At 37.2% G+C, this 25,972-nt stretch overlaps 2 protein-coding genes across 3 annotated transcripts in view; both read right to left on the bottom strand.

The window, feature by feature from the left end:
* Window positions 1-1,917: 1,917 nt before the first annotated feature.
* On the bottom strand, window positions 1,918-7,358 carry LOC107700383 (annexin A2-B-like). Of its 2 annotated transcripts, none has more exons than XM_016502013.1 (13): window positions 7,326-7,358; window positions 6,542-6,596; window positions 6,257-6,350; window positions 4,561-4,655; window positions 4,324-4,437; window positions 3,683-3,773; window positions 3,524-3,603; window positions 3,318-3,377; window positions 3,027-3,120; window positions 2,850-2,945; window positions 2,519-2,577; window positions 2,262-2,384; window positions 1,918-2,126 (listed from the first exon to the last, which is right to left on the bottom strand). In XM_016502013.1, the coding sequence occupies exons 2-13, from the start codon at window positions 6,590-6,592 to the stop codon at window positions 2,067-2,069; spliced, it is 1,017 nt and encodes a 338-aa protein (XP_016357499.1). In that variant the 5' UTR covers window positions 6,593-6,596; window positions 7,326-7,358; the 3' UTR covers window positions 1,918-2,066. The 2 variants fall into 2 exon arrangements, with proteins under 2 accessions (XP_016357499.1, XP_016357500.1); XM_016502014.1 differs by lacking the exon at window positions 7,326-7,358 and adding an exon at window positions 6,700-6,749.
* Window positions 7,359-11,225: 3,867 nt separating this feature from the next.
* Window positions 11,226-25,972, bottom strand: part of LOC107700416 (nuclear receptor ROR-alpha-like) — a 35,342-nt gene continuing 20,595 nt past the window's right edge. The window contains exons 3-11 of the mRNA XM_016502054.1: window positions 19,348-19,433; window positions 18,162-18,303; window positions 16,685-17,101; window positions 15,968-16,089; window positions 15,507-15,639; window positions 15,289-15,396; window positions 15,085-15,195; window positions 14,152-14,281; window positions 11,226-14,040 (exon numbers count right to left, since the gene is read on the bottom strand). Of these exons, the coding sequence (XP_016357540.1) occupies window positions 13,893-14,040; window positions 14,152-14,281; window positions 15,085-15,195; window positions 15,289-15,396; window positions 15,507-15,639; window positions 15,968-16,089; window positions 16,685-17,101; window positions 18,162-18,303; window positions 19,348-19,433 (1,397 nt within the window). The 3' untranslated portion in view covers window positions 11,226-13,892. The remainder of the gene's footprint in view (window positions 14,041-14,151; window positions 14,282-15,084; window positions 15,196-15,288; window positions 15,397-15,506; window positions 15,640-15,967; window positions 16,090-16,684; window positions 17,102-18,161; window positions 18,304-19,347; window positions 19,434-25,972) is intronic.

Consider the following 25,972-nt stretch of genomic DNA (forward strand, 5'->3'; position numbering starts at 1 on the left):
ATAAACACATTTCATTACACCAAATACACAAAATAATGTTCTTTTTAGCAACATCATATGACCCCTTTAAAGTAAGGCTTTGACTCTGAACATTGACAATTCACTGGTTTTATTTGAACATAATATATTTGTATCCACTTTTGAACAGTTGTAAAAAGAAACCCATATGAACATTGAGAGGTGTTAAATATGAATTAACAGAAATGTAATAAATGGCTAATGTGATTTTTTTTTTTTTTTGTTACAATCACCACACACAAAAGAATATGTAGATTACAAACAAATATAAAGGATATATATATATACATATATTTTTTTTTTTTTTTTTTTTTTTTTTGAGCAAACAACCGTGTATGCAACATTCAAGTGTTAATCAGCGTACAATATCTTGGAAAGAAGGGAAGGAAGCTGGCCATTTTAGATTGATAAGAGCAGGGGCGCCGCTAGCAATTTTGGGCCCTATGAAAGAATATGAGGTTGGGCCCCCTACTGCACCAAACATACACTATATTGCCCAAAGTATTGGGAAAACTCAATAACAAATATGCAAAATGAATCTCTAACTTAGCTACATATTTTCTGCACTTTGTTGTTGTTGTTTTCTTCTCCTTATTAGGGGTGTGTTTAGAGTTTTGGGGGCCCTAAGCAAGTAGTCCTGGTCGGTCCTCCTTAGTAGAAAACGTGTTGTGTGGTTTGCATGGTGCCTAAACACGCTACTGCTCCTTACTTGCATAAAGTTGAGCATTTCTCTCAGGCGCTCTCACTGCATTCTCCTGTCCACTGTCAATCCCACAACTCTCCGTGCGAGTGTGAAGCTCGGCTTGAACCGTGCTTCCATATAGAAATGCATTGAAAATCATAATGGCAAAAAAAGTTTTGTAAACTTTGCAAATTTATTAAAAAATAAAAACTGAAACAATTACATTGCACAAGTATTCATACTCTTTTCTGGGACACTTGAAATTTAGCCCAGGAGCATTCCAGTGTCGCTTGTAGATGTCACTACACTTCAAGTGGATTTAACCTGTGGCAAATTCAATTGAATGGGATTTGGATAGGCACACACCTCTCAATAAACGGTCTAACAGCTGAAAAAGCATATCAGAGCAAAAACCAAGCCCTGAGGTCAAAATAGCTCAGAGACATGATTGGGTCAAGACACAGATCTGGGTAAGAGTCCAGAAAAAGCTGGAACAACCAGGACTCTTCCTAGAGCTGGCCAAATTGAGCAATCGATGGAGAAGGGTCTTGGTTAGAGTGGTGACCAAGAAGTTGATGGCCACTCTAGTTGAGCTCCGTGATCATATGGAGATGGGAGAAACTTACAGAAGGACAAACATCACTGCAACACTCCACCGATCTGGGCTTTATGGCGGTGTGGCCAGACTCAATCCTCTCCTCAGTGAAGACACATGAAAACACCTAAAAAAAACACCTAAAATACTCTCAGACTGTGAGAAACAAGATTGGTGGTAGCTGCCTCATGTAGTGGGGGTGTTTTTCAGCAACAGGGACTGGGCAATTCATCAGAGCAGAAGGAAAGCTCAATGTAGCAAAATATAGAGATAGCCTTAATGAAAACTTAGTAGAAATCTCGTTCGGGCCCTTGAAATTGTCCTAACCACAGTATATACTGGGCCTTACGAAAGTATCATTTTAAACTACTTTAAATTAATTTAGATATAATTTGTGTATATATGTATAATTTGTGTAGAATAAAAATTTTTGATGCACTTGAAGTGTAGAAACAGGACAGGACTTGTGACAGGAATAACTCTAGTGAAATCAAGTGGTGAAGGGGATCTCAACAAATTGTAGACCCACATCACATTCAAAAACCATGTGTACTTACAAGTGTTTTTATTAATATCAACAACAATTAACAAAATCTTATTTCAAAATTCATGATTCTGTATTCCTTTCAGTGAAATGTGATCAATTTAACTAATATTAAACAACAATCATACAAGAAAACACAAAGCATTCTTATAATAATACTGCATTGTTAACTAATTGTTTCGGAAAGTCTTGGCTGCTGGACATCTGCAGCAGATTATAGACTATGTTTAGTCATCTCCCCCACAGAGGTTCAGGAGAGCTCTCTGGTAGTCACCCTTAGTGTGCTCCTGAGGAGAAAAAGACAATGAGAAAAGTTCTGATTAAAATGCTTCTTGAATGAAGGCAAACAAAGTGCAGAAATAAAAGAAGAGGGTGGTAAATAACAAAACAAATAAGAAAGAAAGAGACAATTGGATACTTACTAAAATTGTCTGGTACAGAGATTTTCCAAAATTCCTCTTAAACTCTGTGCGGACCTTCATGAGATCAACTTCACAGCGGGAGACGATGATGCGGGTTACGACCTTATCTTTAACACTTTTACTCTGAAAACATCCCAATCAAAATGTTCAGTACAGACACACTTTTTAAGTAGAAGAAACTGATCAATACAACTCAAATTCAGCTAAGGTCACCTCCTTACATGTCAAATGACATGCAGTCAAAATGAAATATTCACCTTCATGGCGTCATTGAGTCTGCTGGCAAAATACAGATGTTTGTTCTCCATGCACTCAACTGCAGAAAGACACAGATACATTTTAGAACATGGTTAAATGTTGTTGTTTTCAGTCTCTCTTCAGTTCTCCTCTAGATTCTTGCCACGTGCATTTCCACAGGGCTTTCCACAAAATGTTCCTCACCAAACAGTTGAAGGGATTCCCAAGGAAACAGTGAGAGTGTGAAAAATAATTGAGCGAACAGGCATAACCATCATCAAATTTGCCATACACATCTCTATATCCAAGTGTTCTGACAGCTTATGTGAAGAACGGACAGCTGATAGATACCTAGTGTGAGGAAGGATTTTTCCAGATCTCCCTTCACCTCCTTTCGAATGCTCTCCTTAATGTCATATGGGCTGTATCTCTTGTACCTTTCAAACACTGAGAAAAATAGCTTTGGTTAGATTGTTGCATGAATAATGATGGCAATTGACTTCAAATACATCTCCGTTCATTTGCCACCTTTCTGCAAGTGTGGGACACTCCTCTCAGAGAAGATTGAAATCCAGGTGGACACATCAGTTCCTTTTCGATTCACTCCAGCTTCATAAAGAGACTAAATATTTCCATAATTGACAAAGGATTACAAAGAAGTAAACATTTTGGCTATTCCAGCATTCCTAACATGAGTCATCTGAATGCACAGTTGTTTCATATACTATCATAATATTATTTTAATCATGCCGAATAAACATACTGTCAACTATGACTATGAATCAATTGAATTTCCTCAGTCAAAAGGGCTCTACTCACTCTTGCATCATTGTCGATCTTCTCATGGTCCACCATGTTACTCGGCTCATCTCTCTTGGCCTGTGGACGTGAATGAAAAAGTTTGAGTACAGTGATACAGAATTTACAATAAGCAAATTATGTTGGCGGTAAAGGAATTACCTGTTGCATATAAAGTGGAATTTGATCATAATTACCACAAATAACTGTTATATCTATTATGTTACCTGTACAAGGGCCAGGAGCAGCTTTGCAAAATCACCAGATGTGTCTCCAGAAACATCTTTCTCCAACTCCTTCTTAAACACTGCAAAAAGAAAAAGAAAGGGATATGAATACTAGTGTAGGTGTGCGTTTTATGCCTTTTAATGGCCAGCGTCACTCACTTTCTCTGTAAACCTTCTTGATTTCCATTAGCTCTTCTTTATTGCGAGAGCAGACCATCTCAATAAGACTCTCCTCATCAGTGCCCAGACCCTGCAAAAAACAACATACTGTCACATGAATACAATGATATATGAATACACTACTGTTGAAAAGACTGGGGCCAGTAAGACTTTTGTTTTGAAGGAAATTAATGCTTTTATTGAGCAAGGATGCATTAAATTGATTTTAATTTCAAATAAATGCTGTTCTTTTGAACTTCCTATTCATCAAAAATACTGAAAAAAATGCATCATGGCTTCCACAAAAATATTCAGCAGCAGAATTGTTTTCTACTGCGACAAAGAATACATTTAAAGACTTGAGTAATAGTGAAATTTTAAAATATATTCAATAGTAGAACAGTAAAACAGTTACTTTGAATTGTAACAATATTTCACAATATTACCATTTTTACTGTATTTTTGTTCAAATAAATGCCTTGGTGAGCATACGAGACCAAGTTTTTGATCAGTAGTGTAGGTTCCTTTATTCATATTATTCATGCATTATTCAGATATTTTTACATTTGAACCAGAAGGAATTTAATTTTGATACTTCAACAGAGAAGAGCAGTTTAGTTTTCATAAACAATCAAATATACCTTCATTGATGATTTCAGTTCAGAGGCGTCATACTGTGCTGTACTCTTCATCAACCCCAGAATCAGATGCTCCAAAGAGCCCGAGAGCGCCCCCTTCAGGGCACCTACCAAATCCTACAACACAAACAGTGTCAGGTTGATTGGAACTTTGGTACACAAGATATAATATATTTCGTAAAGTTAAGATAATGCATTTTTTAATAGATAGTCCACATTTTGGTGTGTTATGGTGTATACCTTCTTTGCCCGTTTTTCATACTCCAATGCAATTTCGCTCCTTTGTGAGCAACTGCGTTTTGTCAAAATTTCAATGATTTTCTGCTCATCAATACCTGAATGAATAAATGAAGGTGAGAGTAAGAGGAGAAGATAGGGATTGAGAAAGAAAGCCACAGAGCATCATTGCATCCTGTTTAAAGTAGCAAGCTGAAAGTCAAAGCTCAGTTTATTTGCTAAGCAAATGTAAAGACACTGAAACAAATATTTCAGTGGAACAATTATGAAATGCCACTGTGGACCAGGCCCGGTTCTTGACGGCTATAGAAGGGTTGGCTGGCAGATATCCTGGGTGAGTATTTTTAGTCATCATATCATCATATAGTCTAGAAGATATTTATACTGCAGATATTGCTATATTAACTATATTATATGTACACTGAAAAAAAGCTTTGATGGGCAGCCTAGAATATCATGCATTTTCACAGCAAAATAAACGTTTTTTCCTTTATTGAATAGTAAAAAAAAAAAAAAAGCCCTCTGTTCTCTTTCTCTGGATCATTGTTTCAACACTGGTGATTCTTTTCAACTAACTTTTGTATGTATACCAAACAAGGCCGTAATCATGTCTAGAACATTGGGGGGACCAATTGTTTTGAAGAAAATATAAAGACCTCTATGGTAATGGTACTTATTTAAAGAAACGAAATAAGTAAAGGATTTAAATGGATTTAGGGGATTAAAATGAAAAGAAAAAAGAACAGTAAAAGAACAAGAATTTTTGTAAAGTAATCAATCTGAACTGAAAATAATATTTTTATTTTAAAATATGCACCCATTCAGTTTCAGTTGTATTGTTGAAAACGCAAAACAGAAAAATGCTATTGTCATAATCAATTATGAATTAGGCTATATAAATCACGTAAATTACAGACCTAAATTTCTATTCAAAACTGCGGAATTTGACATAAAAGTCGAATAGTTTGCATCACTGGTCGTTACATAGGCCTAATAGAAGGGGAACGCTACGTTTCTTACAGTCGAGCCGACTGTTGCTATAGTAACGAACGCAACTTTCTTCGCACAAGCTCTTTACTTTCAGTTTTCATTCTTACATTCAGCATTAACAGCAAGCCAAAAGGGGTAAGCTTTCAACGGAACTGTATAGCCTACATGCATTTTAGACGCTTATATTATGCTCTTGCCCCGTCCATGCAATGAATGCACGTTATTGAATGAGCGTTTTTTTTTTAGAACATTAAAATTGCTCAGGTAATTTCAGTGGTAGGCTATGATACATATTCATGTAGCCTATTAAACTCCCCGTGATAGCGCGCAAATATTTCTGCCCGTTTTCGCTCGTTGTCATGCCTCTGCTTTTCTGCAACAGACTGAAGCCGCGTGAATTCAGCGCGCCGTGCATTCAGCAAATAAAAGAAAAATGCCGCAATTTTCTGGTGTTATTTTATTATTGTTGGGGCAGTCTCCAGCTATATCTTAAACTTCTCAAAATACAGTCCGCTTCAGATTGGTTTTAATCACTGCATAAAAAAATAAACACAATCATTTGGGTGGGCTCAGCCCACCCCTGCCCATGTCTGGAGCCGGCCCTGCTGTGGACTCCTTTTTATGTTCCACTGGAAATATAATCTGTGGTGCAAAATAGAATTTACAGATTCATATGCACATGTGAAGTGTTTATGGCACTATCCCTTACCTTTGGTTTTGATGGCTGTCTCGATTTTGGCTGCATCCTCCTCTGGGTTAAAACCATAAACTGGGACCACTGTCGGGCATTTAGGCTCTCTCTCCTGAACATATATCAAGAAATATAGATACTGAAATATAATAATATAAATAATATTCTGGATAGAATCAGAAAATACATTTGGGCCAAAACAAACAATGAATCTTAATAGCCACTTCAACGTACAAAGAAGTGTATTTTGTTTGTTGAATTTGTGATAATACTACATTTTATGTTACAATTGTAATACCATACCCCTCCATAACTCAATGTAAGTTTCGTCAAAATCTCAGACACTAAAGCCATTTTCCTGCAGAGGACAGAGAAGACATGTAATCATCCAAGGCGAACAATGAGTAGATAAAATAGGAGATACAATCTGTGATTTAAGCCACTGTAAAATACAACCTCACCCTTAGTTTCAAAGGTCTAAGTGATGGTTGTCATAGATACAGTGTTTGTAGATAAAGGCCCAGTTCAGCGTCATCACAGGCAATTATCTAAGTCAATAAGCGTTTTACTACCCTTAAAGGTGTCACTGAGAAAGTTATTTCTCATGTTATTAAAAAAGACTGAAAAACAGATTTTTGTTGTGCTATTATTTCTTAGCAACACTACAGCGGTTCCCCTGCAGTGCTAACAGGAAATCATGTTCTCTCTGCACTATACATTATGAGGTGAGTTGTGAAGAGTTTGCCTTTGTTCAGGCACACCCGGACACACACCCTGTACACATTCCACAGATCAGCGAACCTCTGACCATCACACACACACACACACACACACACACACACACACCCACACACACACACACACAGTGCCAGAACACATAGGCACACACACACACACACACACACACAGCAAGACCACTACAGCTCTTTCTGCAGATTACACTGGACTTGAAAACGAGAAGCAATAAAAATGTGACAATGCTAGTTTTTGAGAAGATTCACAATACTGTGGCAGTCCTGTCAAGAGATTCAGTTTATGTTTCTTAGTCTAATCAATGGAGAATCACAACAGAGGACCATAGTCTTACCTTAGATGCCGTGGAGTGTGAAAGTGTAGCTGTGGAGTTCCTGTTGTATCTCTCTGTTTATGGGATTCCCTATTAAATGCACTCAGCCAATGACTCACCGTCTCCTCCTATCAACCCACTCCTACACCCACTCAAGATGCAGACCCAAAAGTTGCTTATATAGTTATTCATTTACTAGGATACACATTCCTTACAAAAATTTACTATGGTAATCGGTTTGTGCCAAAATGTCATAGTTACTACAGTTAAGGTTACTACTGTAAAACCCTACATTTTCAAAGGGAACTATTAACCATCACTGCCATCATAAACAAATAAATCATAAATCAAAAAACATATTACATTTATTTTGAAATTCCATATTAATTTAATATAAATTCATGTATCATATTTCTGGACACATTTTGGAAGTGTTGTAACACAAAGAAAACGAACACTGACAATGAAAAATCGGGGAGAAATTTCTCAAGTTGTTCACATGTAAATCTCTTGAGGTCCAAATTGTTCATGTAAATCTCTTAAATTGAGTAATTTTGACTTTAGCATGTTTTAAAATATGCACATGCAGTTTCTGAAATAAATAGTCTGTGTCATTATTAATGTCTAAGGATTTGCCAATTGGGATTCAAAAACCCACATATTTGACACATACATCCATACAGTTTTCCTCATCTCTGAAGTCATGGTTGCAGGCCTTTGCATGAATTTCAGTTATTCAGCATGTACTGTATGTGTGTACAATATGTTTAAATTGCATGGAAAAACTGTCAGTTTGGATGCAAATGGCATTATAGTGAATGCTGAGAAATAAGAGGTGTGAGGCAACACCACCCACGACTGTTCTCGACAGAGAGGATATGAATTAAGACACACTTTTATATTTGGTGTGTAAAATAAAAGCAGCATAGCAAGAAAAGAAAAAAAAATCTATATTTTAAAACGAAACTATAACCAGCAATAAAAAAGAACATGCATCCTGAAACTAAAGTAGGTTATTAAAAAATAAATAATTTGATAGACATTACCTGTTGGTACTGTTCCATCAGGTAAATATTCCACTAATCCCAGTTAAAGGGGTCATATGATGCGATTTCAATTTTTCCTTTCTCTTTGGATTGTTACAAGCTCTTGGTGCATAAAGAAGATCTGTAAAGTTGCAAAGACTAAAGTCTCAAATCCAAAGAGATATTCTTTATAAAAGTTAAGAGTCAGCCACACCTACCTAAAACGGCTCGTTCTAACACGCCCCCACATGACTACGTCACGATGTGGGAAGATTTGCATAACGCCACCCAAATGTTCACGCAAAGAAAGAAGGCGTAACTTTTATTCTTGCTGTTGCCACCGCTACCATGTTGTGGAGTCGCTGTGAAACTACTTTGTTTGGCCTTCCAAAAGAGGACACAACTAGAAATCAGTGGTTAAGTTGTATTCCCTTTAAACATTCCTCAATGTTTAATACGTTCTGCAAACATATTAACTAACTAACTACATGACAATAACAGAAATGACAATGCACCATGTAGTTTAATTGATCATACAAGCATTGAGAATGAAAACACTCAATGATTCATACCATTATTTTAAAAAGTAAACACATCTAACTTGCTATTAAAAATGTAGGGGATAAAACCACCATCAAGTCTTTCTCTGATGTAAGTATTACGGATTACAGATTATTACGGATTACAGATTAGTTGTCAAAAGAGTGAGTTAAACAGAGTTATACATCTTTAGCAGGCTCAACATGTTCATTTGGATCTATATTGCATTAAACTACTTCAGACATGGTGTATGTGCAGTATTGGGAGAACGAGAGTGGTTTAGAGATTCAAAGGAAGAATGTTTGTTAAAGGTGGAGAAGTATTCCTCAATCAACAGTTTCTGCCAATTTCTGACTGTGCTCTCAGTCATAGCAGCAGTGATAACAGTGGGCTGGGTTTTATAGCGAGAGCAGACAGTACACTGGCATCTAAACACAAGCACACACACACACACACACACACACACACACACAGAGTGTACACAAATACACATAAAACTTTTTCCTTAGACATGAACATTTTAAATCCAAACAGGACAAATCCTAACTCTTGTTATTATTAGCTAACAGTTCATTCTGAACAAACTGTTTACATTAACATACGCTGAAAATTCTGTGCATCTCTACTTCTTTTGTAGTATCTGGTGCAAAATGTCTGTCTGCAAGACATGACACATGAAGTGTAGATACAATACCATTTAGACACTTTTTTCTCATGGACTTAAAACCCTTTTCATCATTCTCAAGCCTTATTTTTTGTTGAGATGGACCATATAATGAAACAAAATCAGTCAACAAGTTTCCAAAATGCATGGGAACTGAACACACAACATACCCAAATAGATAGGACAGTCATTACACTATGTGGGGCAAGTTATCACGGTGAAACCTGCCATTAAAGTTGCAATGTAACAAAAAATGGTGGCAGATCTTTTTTTCCATATTGTGGCATACATTTGTGGAGTACATCTGAGTGAAACAAATTAATCAAACTGGATGGAGGGAGATCTGAATGTGAGCTTGCATTTTTAGATTAAAAAAAAAAATTCTGCATGATTTAGAAGTTTTTTTCCTCATATGGACCAAAAAAATGTCCCCACAAGGTAAAAATGTACTGGTATTGCTATCTTTGTGGGGACATTTGGTCCCCATAATGTAGGAAATCTATTCTGCTGATTTTATTTGTGCAAAAGCTAAATGCAAAAGCCAATAAAACTAAGTGAGAATGAATCGGTTACAGTTACTCAGAATAGATGTACAGTAAAAGTCCATCTTGCTAGGGGTCATGTGTTTCCTTAGCAGTGTTCTAGATTTGCATCCATGGCAACGTATGAGCAATACCATAATGAGCTGATTCATCCCATCCACATAAATAAAGGTCAGTCCGTCTGAACCTTGATAGCAAATACCACCATTACTCGATATTTGCATTTTAATCTGCGTTTCTATTAACTATCAAATAGTATCTATTGTTACAACACTTTAGATCGGAAGTAGACCATTTCAGTTGACTCAGATTCAGTACAGCTTAAACAAAACAAAAATAATTTTTCTGTGCATATATAAGGCCTGTTTCTATGAAAATGCTGTAGTCACTATATACTCATATGTTTTTTAAATTTACATACATTTCAGGAAGTAGAATCATTTGATTTTCTGGATATCACTTCAGTAAAAATCACTTTGTGATTTCAGACATTTCCAGAAAACCAGCCTTAAGTCGCAGGGGTATATTTGTAGCAATAGCCAAAAATACACTATATGGGTCAAAATTATCGATTTTTTTTATGCCAAAAATAATTAGGATATTAAGTAAAGATCATGTTCCATGAAGATATTTTGTAAATGTCCTACCTTAAATATATTAAAACTTAATTTTTGATTGGTAATATGCATTGCTAAAGACTTCATTCGGACAATTTTAAAGGCAATTTTCTCAATATTCTGATTTTTTTGCACCCTCAGATTCCAGATATTCAAATAGTTGTATTTTGGCCAAATATTGTCCTATCCTAACAAACCATACATCAATGGAAAGCTTATTTATTCAGCTTTGAGATGATGTATAAATCTGTTTCTAAAAATTGACACTTAAGACTGGTTTTGTGGTGCATGGTCACATATGTTTTTTAATAAAAACAACAGTTGTTTAGGGGACAAATTAAAACAAGAAATATGATGTCAGTTCTTATTTTACCCATTTTTTAACATTTACATTTTTAGACAAAGGTCGATTATATTCATTTAACTTACTTTATGCCATCAAAATTGCTGAAGCTGCCAATAGAATTAATGAACCAACTGGTCATAGAACAGAGAGCAAAAGAAAAATGACAACTGTAATTTTCATCACAAGCTGTGGGATTTGTTTTTTATTGTCATCAGCACGTTCAACACACTATTTGTCAATGTGTGACATGCGCCTTTAATAAAAGTAATTTAGGGGATTAAACCTCTAAATACAAAAATCACAACATTAGATGAAAACTGTATTTCAAAGAAAACAATACTTTTGCATTTTTGTACAGGTATATATATACAAAACAAAGGCAAAATACCTCAAAATGAACAAATAGGAAGAAACAGACTATTTCTACAGATCTACTGGAGAACTAGTTGAAGAGTGCTTGTGGATAGAATCAAAAGAAGACCACTGGTTAATCTGTTAAAAATTAAGGATGGAAAACTATACATAGGAAAAACCCAAGTCTTCTAAACAAAAGGACGTTTTTCTTCAGCACAAACGATTAGCATTACTCACAAATTAGCATATTATGGTGTGTATATCATACAAAACATTTGGTCATTTGTCAGTGAAAATATGACAACCTTAAAAGGGACTGTGTTACTGTGATACTCACCTTAACATATACACAGAAAGATTAAGTACTCATGCCCCAAAACCAAAGCGAGAGAAAAATGCAATACTGCCTTAGTGATGGGCATTTAAAGAATAATTGGCAAATTAAAGAAAGAACATTCCAGGCCTCTGGACTAGCACACAGATAACACAACACGTTACACATGTCATAATAATAAACAGCTATAATCCATACTGAACGCTGATTAGGTCAGAAATCAATGTGTTTAATTGATGAGTGTAAGAAATTGCTAACCATTTAAGTGCCATAATACTTCTTTAACAGCTAACCAAAAAGTTAGTTATATAACCAGCACAAACAGTGGGATTCAGGATTGCTAAAAAGATATTCACAGAGAATACACAGGCCCAATCAGGTCTCTAAAGAAATAAGAAGGGGGTAAAAACATCAGGACGTGGGAGAGGCCAAACCAAGCACATTTCAAACTGAACAAAAACACACGACAAAGTTCTGCATTTAAAGCATTTCCATGCAATTTTCGTTTTCAAAACACGATTATGCCATTATTATTGCTTTCTGCTCAGTATTATTTTGAATAATTCTTCATTTACACACCTGACCCTGATGCTCGAAGAAGACAATTTCACAATATTTAACTATGTTTTACAATTTTTTTTTTAAACAACCTTTACTATATCGCCGTCTCCTTGCAGTTTCTGACACGTTCACTCTCCTCCTCAACTATAAAACAGTAGTTTCCCTGAGCAGTCCCAAAATACCCTTTTAATGAGGTCAGATATTTGATGGATTGTCTTTCACGGAACAAGAATACTACAGGTAAAGCAGTGCCAGCCCTTACAAAAAACATTAAACAGAGAAGTCAGATCGGAACATCTTTACTAAGGTTATTGCTTGTACTTGTATGTACGCCATGTGCTAAATGCATTCAATTTGGTTCAAATGCGTGTGTTGAAGGGGCAAAAAAAGTTGACAAGATCCAACATCTTTTCAAAAATAAGCCTGTGTACACAGCTGCAAATTAAAGAAAGAAAAAAATAAGCGACCATTTTTATTCTCTTCCCTGATGAGCTAGGTGCAAAAAACGTCTAGATGCATCTCAAAAAGGGTCAGTTAGGAACAATGCCAACAACCTCCATCCCCATGACATTTAATACAAACTGCTAGATCCCCTGGAAGGTCAACACATGCCCCTCATCTGTCAATCATCTCGCCACTCAGCTCACTTTGACAGAAATCTAATTACAGAATCACTATGGCACAACAGGGCATCACACCACCATCTAGACAATGCGAGCTGGCTTTGAAAGACAGAGATTTAACAAAATACAAACAAGTATTTCAGATCTCACAGATCTAAAATAACAGCATGTTCCTTCAGGCTTTAAATTGAAATCGTTTATTGCTGGGAAAAACACAAAGTGCTACCTTTCGTTAGGTTCTATACATCATACATTGCATGATTTAACTAACCATATAACAAGTATATATGCAAGTGTTTGAGCTCACTGCCTCCGAACATGCCATTTGATCCTAAAAGTTTCAGTATGATAGTGATTCAGGTCTCATAGTTTGAGTCCCATGTCATGCCTTGTCCACGGTCTTCTCCTGGGGCTGGGGCAGTGGTTTCGCCAAATGATGTCCCTGCTGAATTTGTGTATACTGGTAGAGGTCAGTAAAGGGCAGTGCTGTGATGTTAGCACCAACGTGGGCTGTTCATTGTGGCACCGGAGAGGAAAGACAGGGATTTCAGCTCCAGATGTACATTTCCTGTCTTCGTCTACCCCAGCCAGACACCTCGTTACTGTCTATGGCCAGTAGAGGGCGCTGCTGGGGCGGTCAATGCAGTGGGCGTTTCCACTGAGATCTCATGCAGTCAGAACAGGAGGCTGAAAGATAAAGCTGTGGCATGGAGGAACGCTCTGATGCATATTACAAGACATCACCAGTTTTTTTTTTTCTTCTCGCATCTCAAGTTTCCTCTTCATCAGACCGCCAGCCTTCTGTTGCACGACCAATGGGGCAAGTTCAAAGTGTAGCTGGACTCTGAGAAGAGCTCTGTGAGAATGAAGTGTACGTGAACTGAGGCTGAAGTGAGCTTAGAGTTCTTGTCAGCATGTTAGTATCATCTCTCCCTCTCCATCTCTATTTTCTGAATCTGTGCAGTATTAGGATAAGTCTCTATCAGGCCTCCTGAGGCAGAACCTGCTCAAAGTCTGAGCCGAACAGCTCCTTATAGAGCGGAGGGAAGCGTGTGTGGACCGTTTCTGGGTAAAGAGCTCTGAATGTGCTCAGTTTTTCCATATGGTGACGGCATAACATCCGAACGGTGGTCACAATTGGTTATTATTGACCAGATAAGACTGTTCTCAAGAGAATTTTGACTTGGGAAACAGTGATCAGATGAGTGAATATAACTAGTATCCATAAATGGAACTGCAATCATGGGTTTTTATGTACCTTTGCGAGAATTCCCTCATCTCTCTGGTTCTTCTGCAAGAGGTTCTGGAGGGCAATCTTGATCTTCTGCTGGAGTTTCTCCACTCTGGTCTTCTCCTGCAGCCAGGAACGATCTACAGACACAAAGAGTTCAGCACCTACGCAGGTTCAGCAGGGTTGGGCAAAAAGTGGATGAATTGAAATTAATAATTCAATTGGTCACACCCCACAGGAATTGGAATGAGAGGAAGAATTATTTATTGAATTGCAATTCAAAGAAATTCAACACTAGTAAAGCGTTCTGGGAAATGAACTGTTCTTTCACCCTGGTCCACACATCATTACATATTATGAAATATACACAAGTTTGGGGTTAGTAAGATTTTTAAATGTTTTCCTGGTGAATTTCTTATGCTCACCAGCCTACTTTTATTTGATCAGAAATACAGTGAATACAGTAATACTGTGAAATATTATTAACAATTTAAAATAACTCCTTTCTATTTTTATACATTTTAAATGTAATTTATTCCTGTAATTTATTAATTTAATCATTCTAATATACTGATTTGGTGCTAAAGAAACAGTTCTTATTATAAATGTTGAAAACAGTTGTGCTGCTTAAACATTGTTTATACATTATTTTCAAAATTCATGAATAAATAGAAAAAGAACAGCAATTATTAGATTTTTTTTATTGTTACAATTAAAAAAACTTCTATAACATTCAAATTCAAATTGCAATTCTGAATTAAGTTTGCTACTTCAATTCAAATTCAGGAATTCAATTGGAATTTAAAAGGCATTTTCGATTTAATTATGAAAGGTGCACAACCCTGATATTCAGAGATTGTACAATTAAAGCCTCTGCAAAATTGATGCAACTTCAACTCCAATCAATGAATCTCTGACATTGTCCTTATTTTTCTTCCCTCACCTGCAGACATCAGCACGTATGCTGAAAACAGGCCAATCTCATCTTCACTGAGCTGTAGAGAGGTCAGGCTCTTCGCAAACTCAAACACAGGGCTGATAAGATCATCACAGCCTAGAAAAGCATAAAAAACAGTGGTTGATGCTTTCCATTTCCATTTGCTGTTGCCTTTTCCTTTAAAAGAGGTATCCAGCTCTTAATGCGCACCCAATGCTTTGAAGACTTCCGACCCAGCATATTTGCTGTCAAAAAAGACAGTGTTGTTCTGGGAGTTATATGCCCGACACATCCTCACGAACACAACTTCTAAAGAACCTGAGGAGCAGAAAAACACACTCATTATTCAGTGGCTCTGCCGCAGTTTGTCACTACACTGATGCTGTTATGTGAACCTGGATATGTTTAGAGGTTTATCTGAGGTGTACCTGCTTTGAGCAGCACGATCTGATCATTCTGACACAGCTCCATGAATCCATCAATGCGCTTGGCAAACTCAACGACATACTGCACAGCTTCAGTGACTTTAACCGCACACAGCTGCCACATGTCCTCCTGAGACTAGATGGCGCAGAGAGAGGGGCTGTTAGTACACACACATGATTATTCCCCTCAGGGATCGGTCAAGTGCATCCATCCATCTTTCTGTCCATCCATTTACATACAACAACAAAGAGAAATGTGGGGAAAACAAATGAACTAATTAGTACAAACTCTTTTCATGCTTTATCAACATGCACTCATAATACATAGCGTACAATGTTTTTAGTCACTTCCAACTGTAAAATCTAGTGGTGGTTGCGAAATGAATTTGAGACATTGAGATGATTTGTCTCATCTGACCACTCGAGATGGTAATACACAGACCCAAACAGACATAACCAAACACCTTCTTTTGGTACGTGTCCAGGTCGGTCTGTAACACTGTCTGCCAGTTGCTGGGCTGTAGCTCTTCTCGAAGATACTGGCACGTCTCCATGTGAGACTTGCAGATGTTCTCTGACAGATGTTCTGTGTTAGAAACACACAAATAGAGTCAAACAGCTGGAGCTGACACACATTCCTGGGTTTGTGAAATGCACATCAGACATATTGAAGCTGTATATTATTGCCACATATTTTCTAAAACAAAACCATTGAGACTCATTTTAGTCAAAAAGAAAAAAAAAAGGTCCTGTGCTAGTCTTTGACTGGTCTGTGTTAATGAAGCACTTCTTACTAATGACATGTTAAATGGGCCATGGAGGTGAGTTCACAGACCCCTGCTGTTTCAAACCCCACAGCTGTCAATCATGCCCATAATGGCTGCATCCCGTATAATTATGTAGGGCGGCACTATGTAATTTCATTTGATAATATTTTCTTTCTTTGTAATTACGTGCCAAATGATGCCAATATAACTAATAGCTCATCTATGATAAAAATAGTACAAATATTGTCTTTGATATCATCTATGATGTATTCCATGCAATCTTCCATAATAATAACAAATATAATAAATTATAAAATGAAAAAAATAAAACCATAAAAAATCATTAAAATAAAGTAAAATATAATTTATATTAATATATATTTTTGCATGTGCTTAGTACTTTATAATCGTTACCTAGGTCATTGTCAGGAGGTGAAGAGTCTCTGTTGCTATAGCAACAATATTGATCTAAGCCAGAGTCCGGGCTGAGGTCGCACACTGGTTCTAGTTTAATGCCATCCATGTCTAGACCTGACTGGTCTGGAGAGGGCTGAATTTCTAGGTAAAATCCACCAATCGCTGAATCCGCCTTTCCCTCCTCCGGGGTCTGACCATTCACATATCCACTGAGGTCATCGGGGAGTTCTGTGACACCATTGGTGGACAGGGCGTAAGAGGGCGTGAGTGGCTCCGCCTCTCCAGGAGGTTGAGGCTCCCGCCCCTTCTCTGTCTCATCACCCACTTTCTCCTCCTGCTGCTGTTGACGGTGTTTCTGAACCTCTGCGAACAGACTGTCCCTCTGCTTCTTAGACATCCGGCCGAACTTCACAGCTATGAGTGAATGCACACAAACAAGATGAAAGCTGTTGGTTTATCATTAGTGACATTAATATCATACTATACATTTCAAAGTATTGGTAACACTTTACAGTAAGGTCCCTTTACACTGTAAAAATTATTTTTCGAATCTGTAAATTAAGAATATTGGAGCATGTTCTACTAAAATTACTATTTCAGTTTTTTCCAGAGTAAATAACTTTCGTTAATGCATTAAATAATATTAACTAACAATGAGGAATATATTTGTTACAGCATTTATTAATAACATCTTAATGTTAGTTAGTAAAAATAGAACTGCTTATTTGTTAGTTCCATTTAACATTTTATGTTAGGTCCATTTAATGATATTATCAGATACAACTTCTGAAAGTTTTTTTTTTAAGATTAAAGGGGCCATATGATGCGATTTCAATTTTTCCTTTCTCTTTGGAGTGTTACAAGCTCTTGGTGAACAAAGAAGATCTGTAAAGTTGCAAAGACTAAAGTCTCAAATCCACGGCCGCGCCGTTCTCAAGCCCGCCAGCTGTTCCTCACTCAGCCCGCCCGCCTCCGTTCACTCTAGTCCCGCCGGCCTCCACTCACTCTAGGCCGCCGGCCACCGCTCACTCTAGCCCGCCGTGTGTTTCGGCAACATCATATGACCCCTTTAATAAATGCATTAGAAGTATTTTTCTTTGTTAGTTCATGTTAACTAATGTTAACAAATGGAAACTTATTGTAAAGTGTTACCAAAGTATCTAACTGGTTTGTTCATGGAATGAGTAACAAGGTTAACAAGAAAGAAGCCAAGATCTGAACCATTCATCTCTTAAAGCTCTGCAAAAGACACAAATGAAATGAATTACAAAATATTCTAATAAATGCAATAACATTAGCATGTGCCATTGCTTAATAGCATCAAATCTAATGGTAGGAGAAAACTTTCTATGGAGAAAATGAATGGGATTTATACATTTAAAACCCTACTCTCACATTATACATCTGAGGAGAGTCAGATACACCAGCAGCCACATGCACATCACTCAGACTGCTGTGAGAGTTGAGAGCCTACCATCTCTTGACATGCCCACTGCTAAGCATTTCTGCAGGCGACAGTGCTGGCAGCGGTTTCTGCTGGTACGGTCGATCAGACAGCTCTTCTGCCGAGGACATGAATATGACACAGTGCCCTGCTGACTCCTCCTGAAGAAACCCTGAGAGAGAGAACACAACAATAGGTCACCTCTAGCTTGCATCTTTGAAGTTTGCATTGCAGCATGTTTCAGAATGATTTATTACCTCTTTAATTACTACAGTAACTAAATAACACATCTTTCACTATTACTGTGGACAGTTGCATATTTCCATGCAAACAAGGGACTTTTAAAGAAATATGTCATGAAATGCGCATTTTTATGCCTCTCTTTCCAGTCCAGTGGTGCGTTACGGGAGCTCCAAATGAACTCATACGCATGAAGTATGCATGAAGTGTAAATGCCTCTAGAGCACTCTGGTGAGTGCGTGTGCACCTTCTGTGGTGGTTCGACACACTCAGACAAAAGTATAAATAAGGCTTTGATGTGCATTGTGAACGCAAAGCACTCAAATTTTATTTTACTTTTTGTGTGTGTGTGTAAATGAGAAAACTTTTGGCCATTACAACATGACTGAAAGTGAAAAATTTCGGACAGAATTATATTTTACTATTTGTAACTGAAATATTAATAATCTACACTACCATTCAAAAGTTCAGGGTTGGGGATTTTTTAATGTTGTTATGGCAAAGCTGAATTTTCAGCATCATTACTCCAGTCTTCAGTGTCACATGATTCTTCAGAAATCATTCTAATATGCTGATTTGGTTTTCAAGAAATATGTCTTCTTACGATCTATGTTTAAAACATTTATGCAGTTGAATATTTTTGTGGAAACCATGATTATTTTTCATGATTGTTTGATGAAATTGTTATTTTTTTTGAACAACTGCATTTGTTTGAATTAGAAATCTTTGGTAACATTCTAAATGTCTTTACAGTTACTTTTGATCAATTGAATGCATCCTTGCCAAGTAAAAGTATTAAAAAAAAAACTCCAACTGACCCCAAACTTTTGAATGGCAGCGTATAGTATAAAAAAGCTTGATCATGATTATGACAGGCTTAATTATACATTTTTAAACAAACTGATTGATGCATTGTCATCTTACTGACAAGACATAACTACGAGATGTGTGTGTGTGGTTTTTTTTGTCGTCTTACCTTGCATCCCTCACAGGTGATAACACCATAATGAATCCCTGATGATTTATCTCCGCAGATTTTACAGGGAATACTCTCAATTTGAGCTACAAAGAGACAGAAACACACTTTCAGCAAAAAATCACAAGTGTCTTTGCTACAATACTTTCTCCTATGTCAGCTTAACATGCAAAGACAGCTTTAAATAATAATTTTTTTTAGTAATTTTCCTCCAGAACACTGATGCTTTTAACATTTCTCTGTTTGTTTGAGCGGTCCAACATAGCAAAACTGGCTCAACCAATGGCATGAGTTTCGGCCTGTTGGTCCAAACAACCAAAATCGGGCAGTGTGCTTGGGAAACTTGTTTGGAAAAAGTTACAATTCTATTTATTGCTGCAGAAAAGACTAAATGAAGGTCTTTGAATATAGACGAAGTATTATCAATCTCAAATCAACAGGACACATTGATAAAACACCGTTTGACAAACACATCTGTTTTTGCCTTTTGAAAACACTCTTTTCTTCCTTTAAACTGATCAGCGGAGACCATAATCACAGACTAATTCCACAGCTCCTGACCTTTGAGTTTGCTAATGCAGCGAGAACAAGGCCTGAGGTTTGTTGTGCAGAGTGTAACCTCAGGCTTTAGCTAGCAGAACAATGGTAAAAAAAATTTTTTTTAAATGAATCGAGGCAGCACCACATAAAACACTCCATTTATTCAAGCAGAAAAAATGGCTATTACTGTTGAAATCACCCACGGGACTGACATCATCTGTAAGTACAATCTGCTCTTCTAACATCCAACATTCATTTGGGTAACTACAGTATGTATGACAATGCCATCCCCCCTCAAGTCACGAGCTCGCTTCACGACAGCGCTGTGGTGCATTTCGGTAAATATCGAAGCCAAAATGCACTCCTAGTTGGAGATGGCTTTTGCGTGCACTGGATTGTGTGCCGTAGTCGTGCATGAGCCCCTCAGCGGCTCAGCTGCGGTTGGTTGTGGAAGAGCATGCAGATATGGTGTGCGAGGCTGTTGAGAGGGGTGCTGGGGGAATAGAGCAGGAGGAGAAATCCATTTAGAGAAGAGCGATGCAGTCGTTCCGGCAGCCCTGAGGCACATACAGTACAGGATGAAAAAGTAAAACGCATCTCATCACCATCAGAGCGCTCTCTTTTCTCTCAGTTACAAACACTCATATGTTTTTTTTCAGCTGCGGACTCTATTTGCAAAGGCATCAGAGCAGTTTGAGAATGACTATTTTCTCATGATTACAGAAAGGGCTAATCCCCTTTGGTTCTGCATGCCGTATTCATTAAGGGCATCCTCACTCTCTCTCATTAGATATGTAAAACCAATCGGCAGTAATTAGTTACTCCGAAGCACAAGACGCTAATCTGGTCTGAATTATGGATTAATACATCAAAGGCTCATTCTCCCAGAGCTGCCGCTGAAGTCTTGCAGCAGTGGTTACCGCTGTTCAGCTCTGATGCAAGAGCACGGCTTGCTATTTCAGACTACAGAAAAGGAGCATTCATGAGGGCCATATAAAAATGAGGATTGTGAACACATGAATTCTGCACAATACAAGGGCTTGTGTGAAGAGTTTGAAATATTCTTAGTGACCGATTAGTCTGATGACCATTTCTGAGATTAGCACTTGAACCATGAACATGCAGTAGGAGAAAATGCACTTGTACATCTTCCAAAAGTCAAAAATCTAAAAATTAATACACACACATAAAAAAAATTAATTTTACAATACTAAATTTATTATACTACGCGTATACTTACAAAAATTATACACTATATATAGTAAATACCATATATAATATTTTAATATTATATATGGTATATTTAATATTATATATATGGTTTAATGTATATTATATATAGGCCTACTATATTGAATAGCACAATCTGTCAACAGCCACATCTCTACATACAATATGGGAGACTGAAAAACCCTTTCCAGTCCACCACTAGATTTGAATAATTTCTGAATCACTTTCACAGACAAGCACCTACAAGCCAACCAATATTTTACAGGTGTGTACCATAATCCACAAACACAGACTCTCACACACAGAAGACTCTCTTCTTCTTCTGTTTGCAAGTGTTGCTTCCTCCTCATGAGATGTTGTGGTTTAACATGTTTGGTTTCTCTCCCAGTCTGAAAGTGCTGATGTGCTGTCTAAGTAGGAAACATAAAACACAGCACCCAACTAAAGTCAAAGCCTGCAGATACACACACAGACAACGATGCGTGTTCCCTCCCCCTTCTCTTCCACCCTTTGGGATTTCTGTAATCTGTTGAAAACAATGACTCACATCGGGTTGAGATAAACTCTTCATCATAACAAAGGAGAAAAGAACATTCTGGTGTATATTAGCCTTAAACTGAGCCATCATCAAGCATAACATTTTTTTTGCGAACACCTAGACATTATTTCATTTTATTCAAATGTTATTTTCTAATTAGCTAATACATATTCATTCATTATCTGTAATTAGGGTGAAAAGAAAGTGATCTGCTCCAAGAACAAACTGAATGGCAACCAAGCCCTTTAAATTCTACATAATTAACATTCATGGTTAACCCTAATAAGACACTAAATTAACCCACTGTGTTCTACGCGTCCGTGAGTTTCAGTTGTTCCCATCTCAGCATGTCAGCTCTGCGTGAACCTCTTCAACTTATTAACCTTTGGTCAAGATGTCAGCAGGTCAGCCAAGAAAAAGCAGTACTTTCACAACAACCTCTAGCTTTGTTCTTAGACAAAAAAGATGGTTGATAACCGAACGTTTTTAGCTGAACTGAAAACAGTGTAGGAGGACACATCTGAAGTGCTGAAATAATCTGTAATCTCTCTGAAAGAGAAGAAGCAGCGACAGCTCGCACAGATGTTCCACTGCCCTATTCCTTATCACTAATAGATAATGACAGCTGCCAGCAAGACTTCGCATTGCCTGTGTGTGTGTATGCCGTGGTGATACAGAATGGGGGGTGGGGGGATTAAGTAAAACACAGCCGTTGGTGGAATAAACAGCCAGGCGCTCCTATGGCAGTCCACCCCTGCCTGCCATAAATAGGTCAGTGGAACAACATTCCGCAATCATCCAGCATGGCAACATTCCCATGCCATGCCAAACAGCCAACATGGCCGCCCTTGTATGAGCTGTCAGAAAGACGCCATCGTATCACATCACATCACACACTTACTGACTTATTAATTATGCTCACGGCAGTTCCAGACTGACTGAGATGTTCCCTCAAACACACACTAATGCGCATTACTACAAATCACAAAAGATCTAATATTCACTTTGCAATTCAAAATCGTAGAAAACATGTAAATGAACATGCAAAACAGCACATCAGACAGTCCAAGAGATGTTTTGAAGGCAAAACAGCCACATTATACATGCAAGAGACATTAACAGCTCAAAACATTAAAGAAACATTAACACAAGAGCTCAGAGACATTTCTCTCATGTGCATTCACTCATTTCCACGGCTATCCCGACTTCCCTCACCTACCTTTCATGGCTGTGATCATTAAGTACATCCTGAGGCTCTGTGGCCATGCAGAGCACCGTCAATAGCCTCGCCTCAATTGCATACACAGGCTGGGACGTAAGCGCTGTGCTGCTGTGCCTCCCTCTGCCTCGCGCCTCTACCGCATGAGAATCCATGTGACCGTGACATAAGGACTAAAACCCTTTCTTCCCGCCCCCTCAACCCATGAATGACAGCTTTGTCATCCAATGGGTGATTAGTTAGTGAGTTTTTAAGTTGACTATGTGGTTTAAAGGGTTAGTGTTGGTTCTAACCTCTCACTACTCTGCAACATGTTTTCATGATACTATACTGTATGCAGGAAGTTGTCTGCAGGTAAGGCTTCACAGTGTCAGCAAACTGAAACACTTTCTCTTCCTCCATGAGAGTGTTTCATGGTGACACACAGGGCATTGGTTGCCCTGTCGCCCTTATCACACCATCTGTAATGATTGATTCTTTGCTGATTTGTCATCACTATTATTACTTAGCACATTATATATTACTAAGGATCTAGAAATGAACTAAAGGCAAATACAATGTGATGAATAAATGTTTTGAGGTACACACTGGAGGTATTTTGTGGCTCTTTTGAAATGTACATAAGTTATTATTTACCCAGGCTTATGTTGATTTCACTAATTACTTTGTAATGTAAAACAGACTAATAATTATTATAAATTCCAAATGTATTTTTCATTTTTTAAATAAATGTATGTATTTTATCTGTATATTTTATATATGTTAATTTCATGTACATAATTATTTATGTAATATAATATATATGTATTAATAATGTAATAGCTTACATTTAAATTAATACAATTAATTTATTCAGGCTTGTGTTGATTTTACTAACTTACTGTAAGTAACTTACAAGTGCATGTATGTTTAATGCAACAATGTCTGCTGAACACATTATACATATATACAGAATTTTGATAACATTCATTATGCGAAATTAAATTATAAATTTCATGTACATCATTTTTAATATAACATAATAATATGATATAATCAATCAGAATATAATGTAAATATATCATAAAACTATGATTTATTAATAAATATATTTGTATTTTCTATATTCCATAGCCGATATATATTATATATATATATATATATATATATACACACACACAATTATCAGCATTATACCAGTCATAGATATCATTATCTGCATTAGCTACTGAAGAAAAAAAAAGCCCATATTGACTGACCACTAGTTAAAATCATTGTTTTGTTTTATCCCCACATAATACAGCCATATATAGTAAAGTCATCAGCAGCACAGCAGTGATTTTAAATTGCATGTGTTTGCCTACAGGGCATATTTGAAATTCTACCCATATGTGTGCATGTAGCCTTACACCGGTCTGGCTGAATCTGAGGAGAACGGGGCCATCTGAATGCTAATGATCTGGCCAGAACCCAGCACAGCACACAACACCCTCTCCAATCCACCATGGCCAAAAGGTCTGCTCAAACAAGAAGCCACACAGCTAACTGAACCAAGTATCGTGAAAAACCATCTCTGCGGTTGTGAAAATCACTATTATGCAACACAGAAGCTCTAGGTAAGAACCTGCTGGCTAACCTCATCAGGCAACATGTTTCAAAGATGTGAACTTAAAGGGACAGTTCATTTACTCAAACTCCAAACTAAAGTTGTATGCTGTATATTTCTTCTGCCGACAACACAAAAAATTAGAGATTGTTTATTTATTTATCATAGTTTAATAATGTTTCCCCCCCCAGCCAATCACCTCACAGACCATAGTTTGAGAACCACTGCTCTAAACACAAGCCTCTCAATCTTCTAGAAACATCTCCCACATGCTGTCCAACTGAGGACTGAATAGTTGAAATAGAGATGCTGGAGCTGCTTCTGCAGATCTCATGTTTCACGGGTATGACAGCAGTGTGAGGATAGGGTTCTGTTGTGCGAGACACTCTCACAGAAAAATTCATCCCTCTGCAATCCTGAACACATCACTCACTGGGCTGGGTTTAACTTCAGCAGGACAGACATGCTAATACATGCTCCTAGTCCCAGCTGCTGCTTGTTTGCTTGGTGTCTCCAACACAAACATCAAGACTCGCGTACAAACGCCCACAGTGACACCAAATTCTCTTTTAAGAACGACTAAATCAAATCTGAATGCAATATGAAACTAAGCGCTGGAATAACAGTGAATACAGTATACTCTTTCTAGTTTAAACTGTTTTCACACCATTTATAAGTATAACACTTTCCTTCCAGTACATTCAAGTACACAAGGGACAAGGAGATTTCACATCATTTAATGCACAAACAGGAAGTATCTGTTGGTAAACCACAGAAGCATCCCGTTAGTGAGCAGTTATTTTCTTGAGCAGCTCCTCTCACCTTGACCAACATTTTTCTGTCATGTTGGCAAAACTTTTCAGCATGAATCCAGTATATAAGAAATGGCTCTCTTCTGTTTTCATAAACACCTACATTTATGAAGGGCATGTAGAGCATATCAATTAACAAACAAAGAACTACATTTATTTAGGGTGGTAAATACGTATTCCACCATGGAAATCAAAAATGTTCAGTATATGTTCTGAAAATATAAGAGTATATGTACATACTGTATATATATATATATATATATATATATATATATATATACAGGTGCTTTCCATGACATTCTAATTTATTGAGATGCACCTGTATATATATACATTTGAGTATAAGAGACAATGTTATATTTATGACAATGACAGCAATAAAAAAATAAATTATAAATTATGTAGAATAACAAATTGTATTTTTATATATACACACATATACATATATGTATATTCATGTGTGTATGCATGTATGTACTGTATATATATATATTAGGGGTTGCACCGACTAATCGACTGGTCGACTTCAATGCTCTGCCATGACGCTTTAGAGTGTGTACATGGTAAACATTGTGTAGGGTGAGAGGAGGTGAGAAATATCAGTTACACCACTGACAAACTGGTAAACACTGCTTTAAAGGGGTCATATGATGCGATTTCAATGTTTCCTTTCTCTTTGGAGTGTTACAAGCTCTTGGTGC

The sequence above is a fragment of the Sinocyclocheilus anshuiensis genome, unplaced genomic scaffold (genome assembly GCF_001515605.1).
Source record: "Sinocyclocheilus anshuiensis isolate Anshui unplaced genomic scaffold, SAMN03320099.WGS_v1.1 scaffold154, whole genome shotgun sequence".
NCBI classification, from domain to species: domain Eukaryota; kingdom Metazoa; phylum Chordata; class Actinopteri; order Cypriniformes; family Cyprinidae; genus Sinocyclocheilus; species Sinocyclocheilus anshuiensis.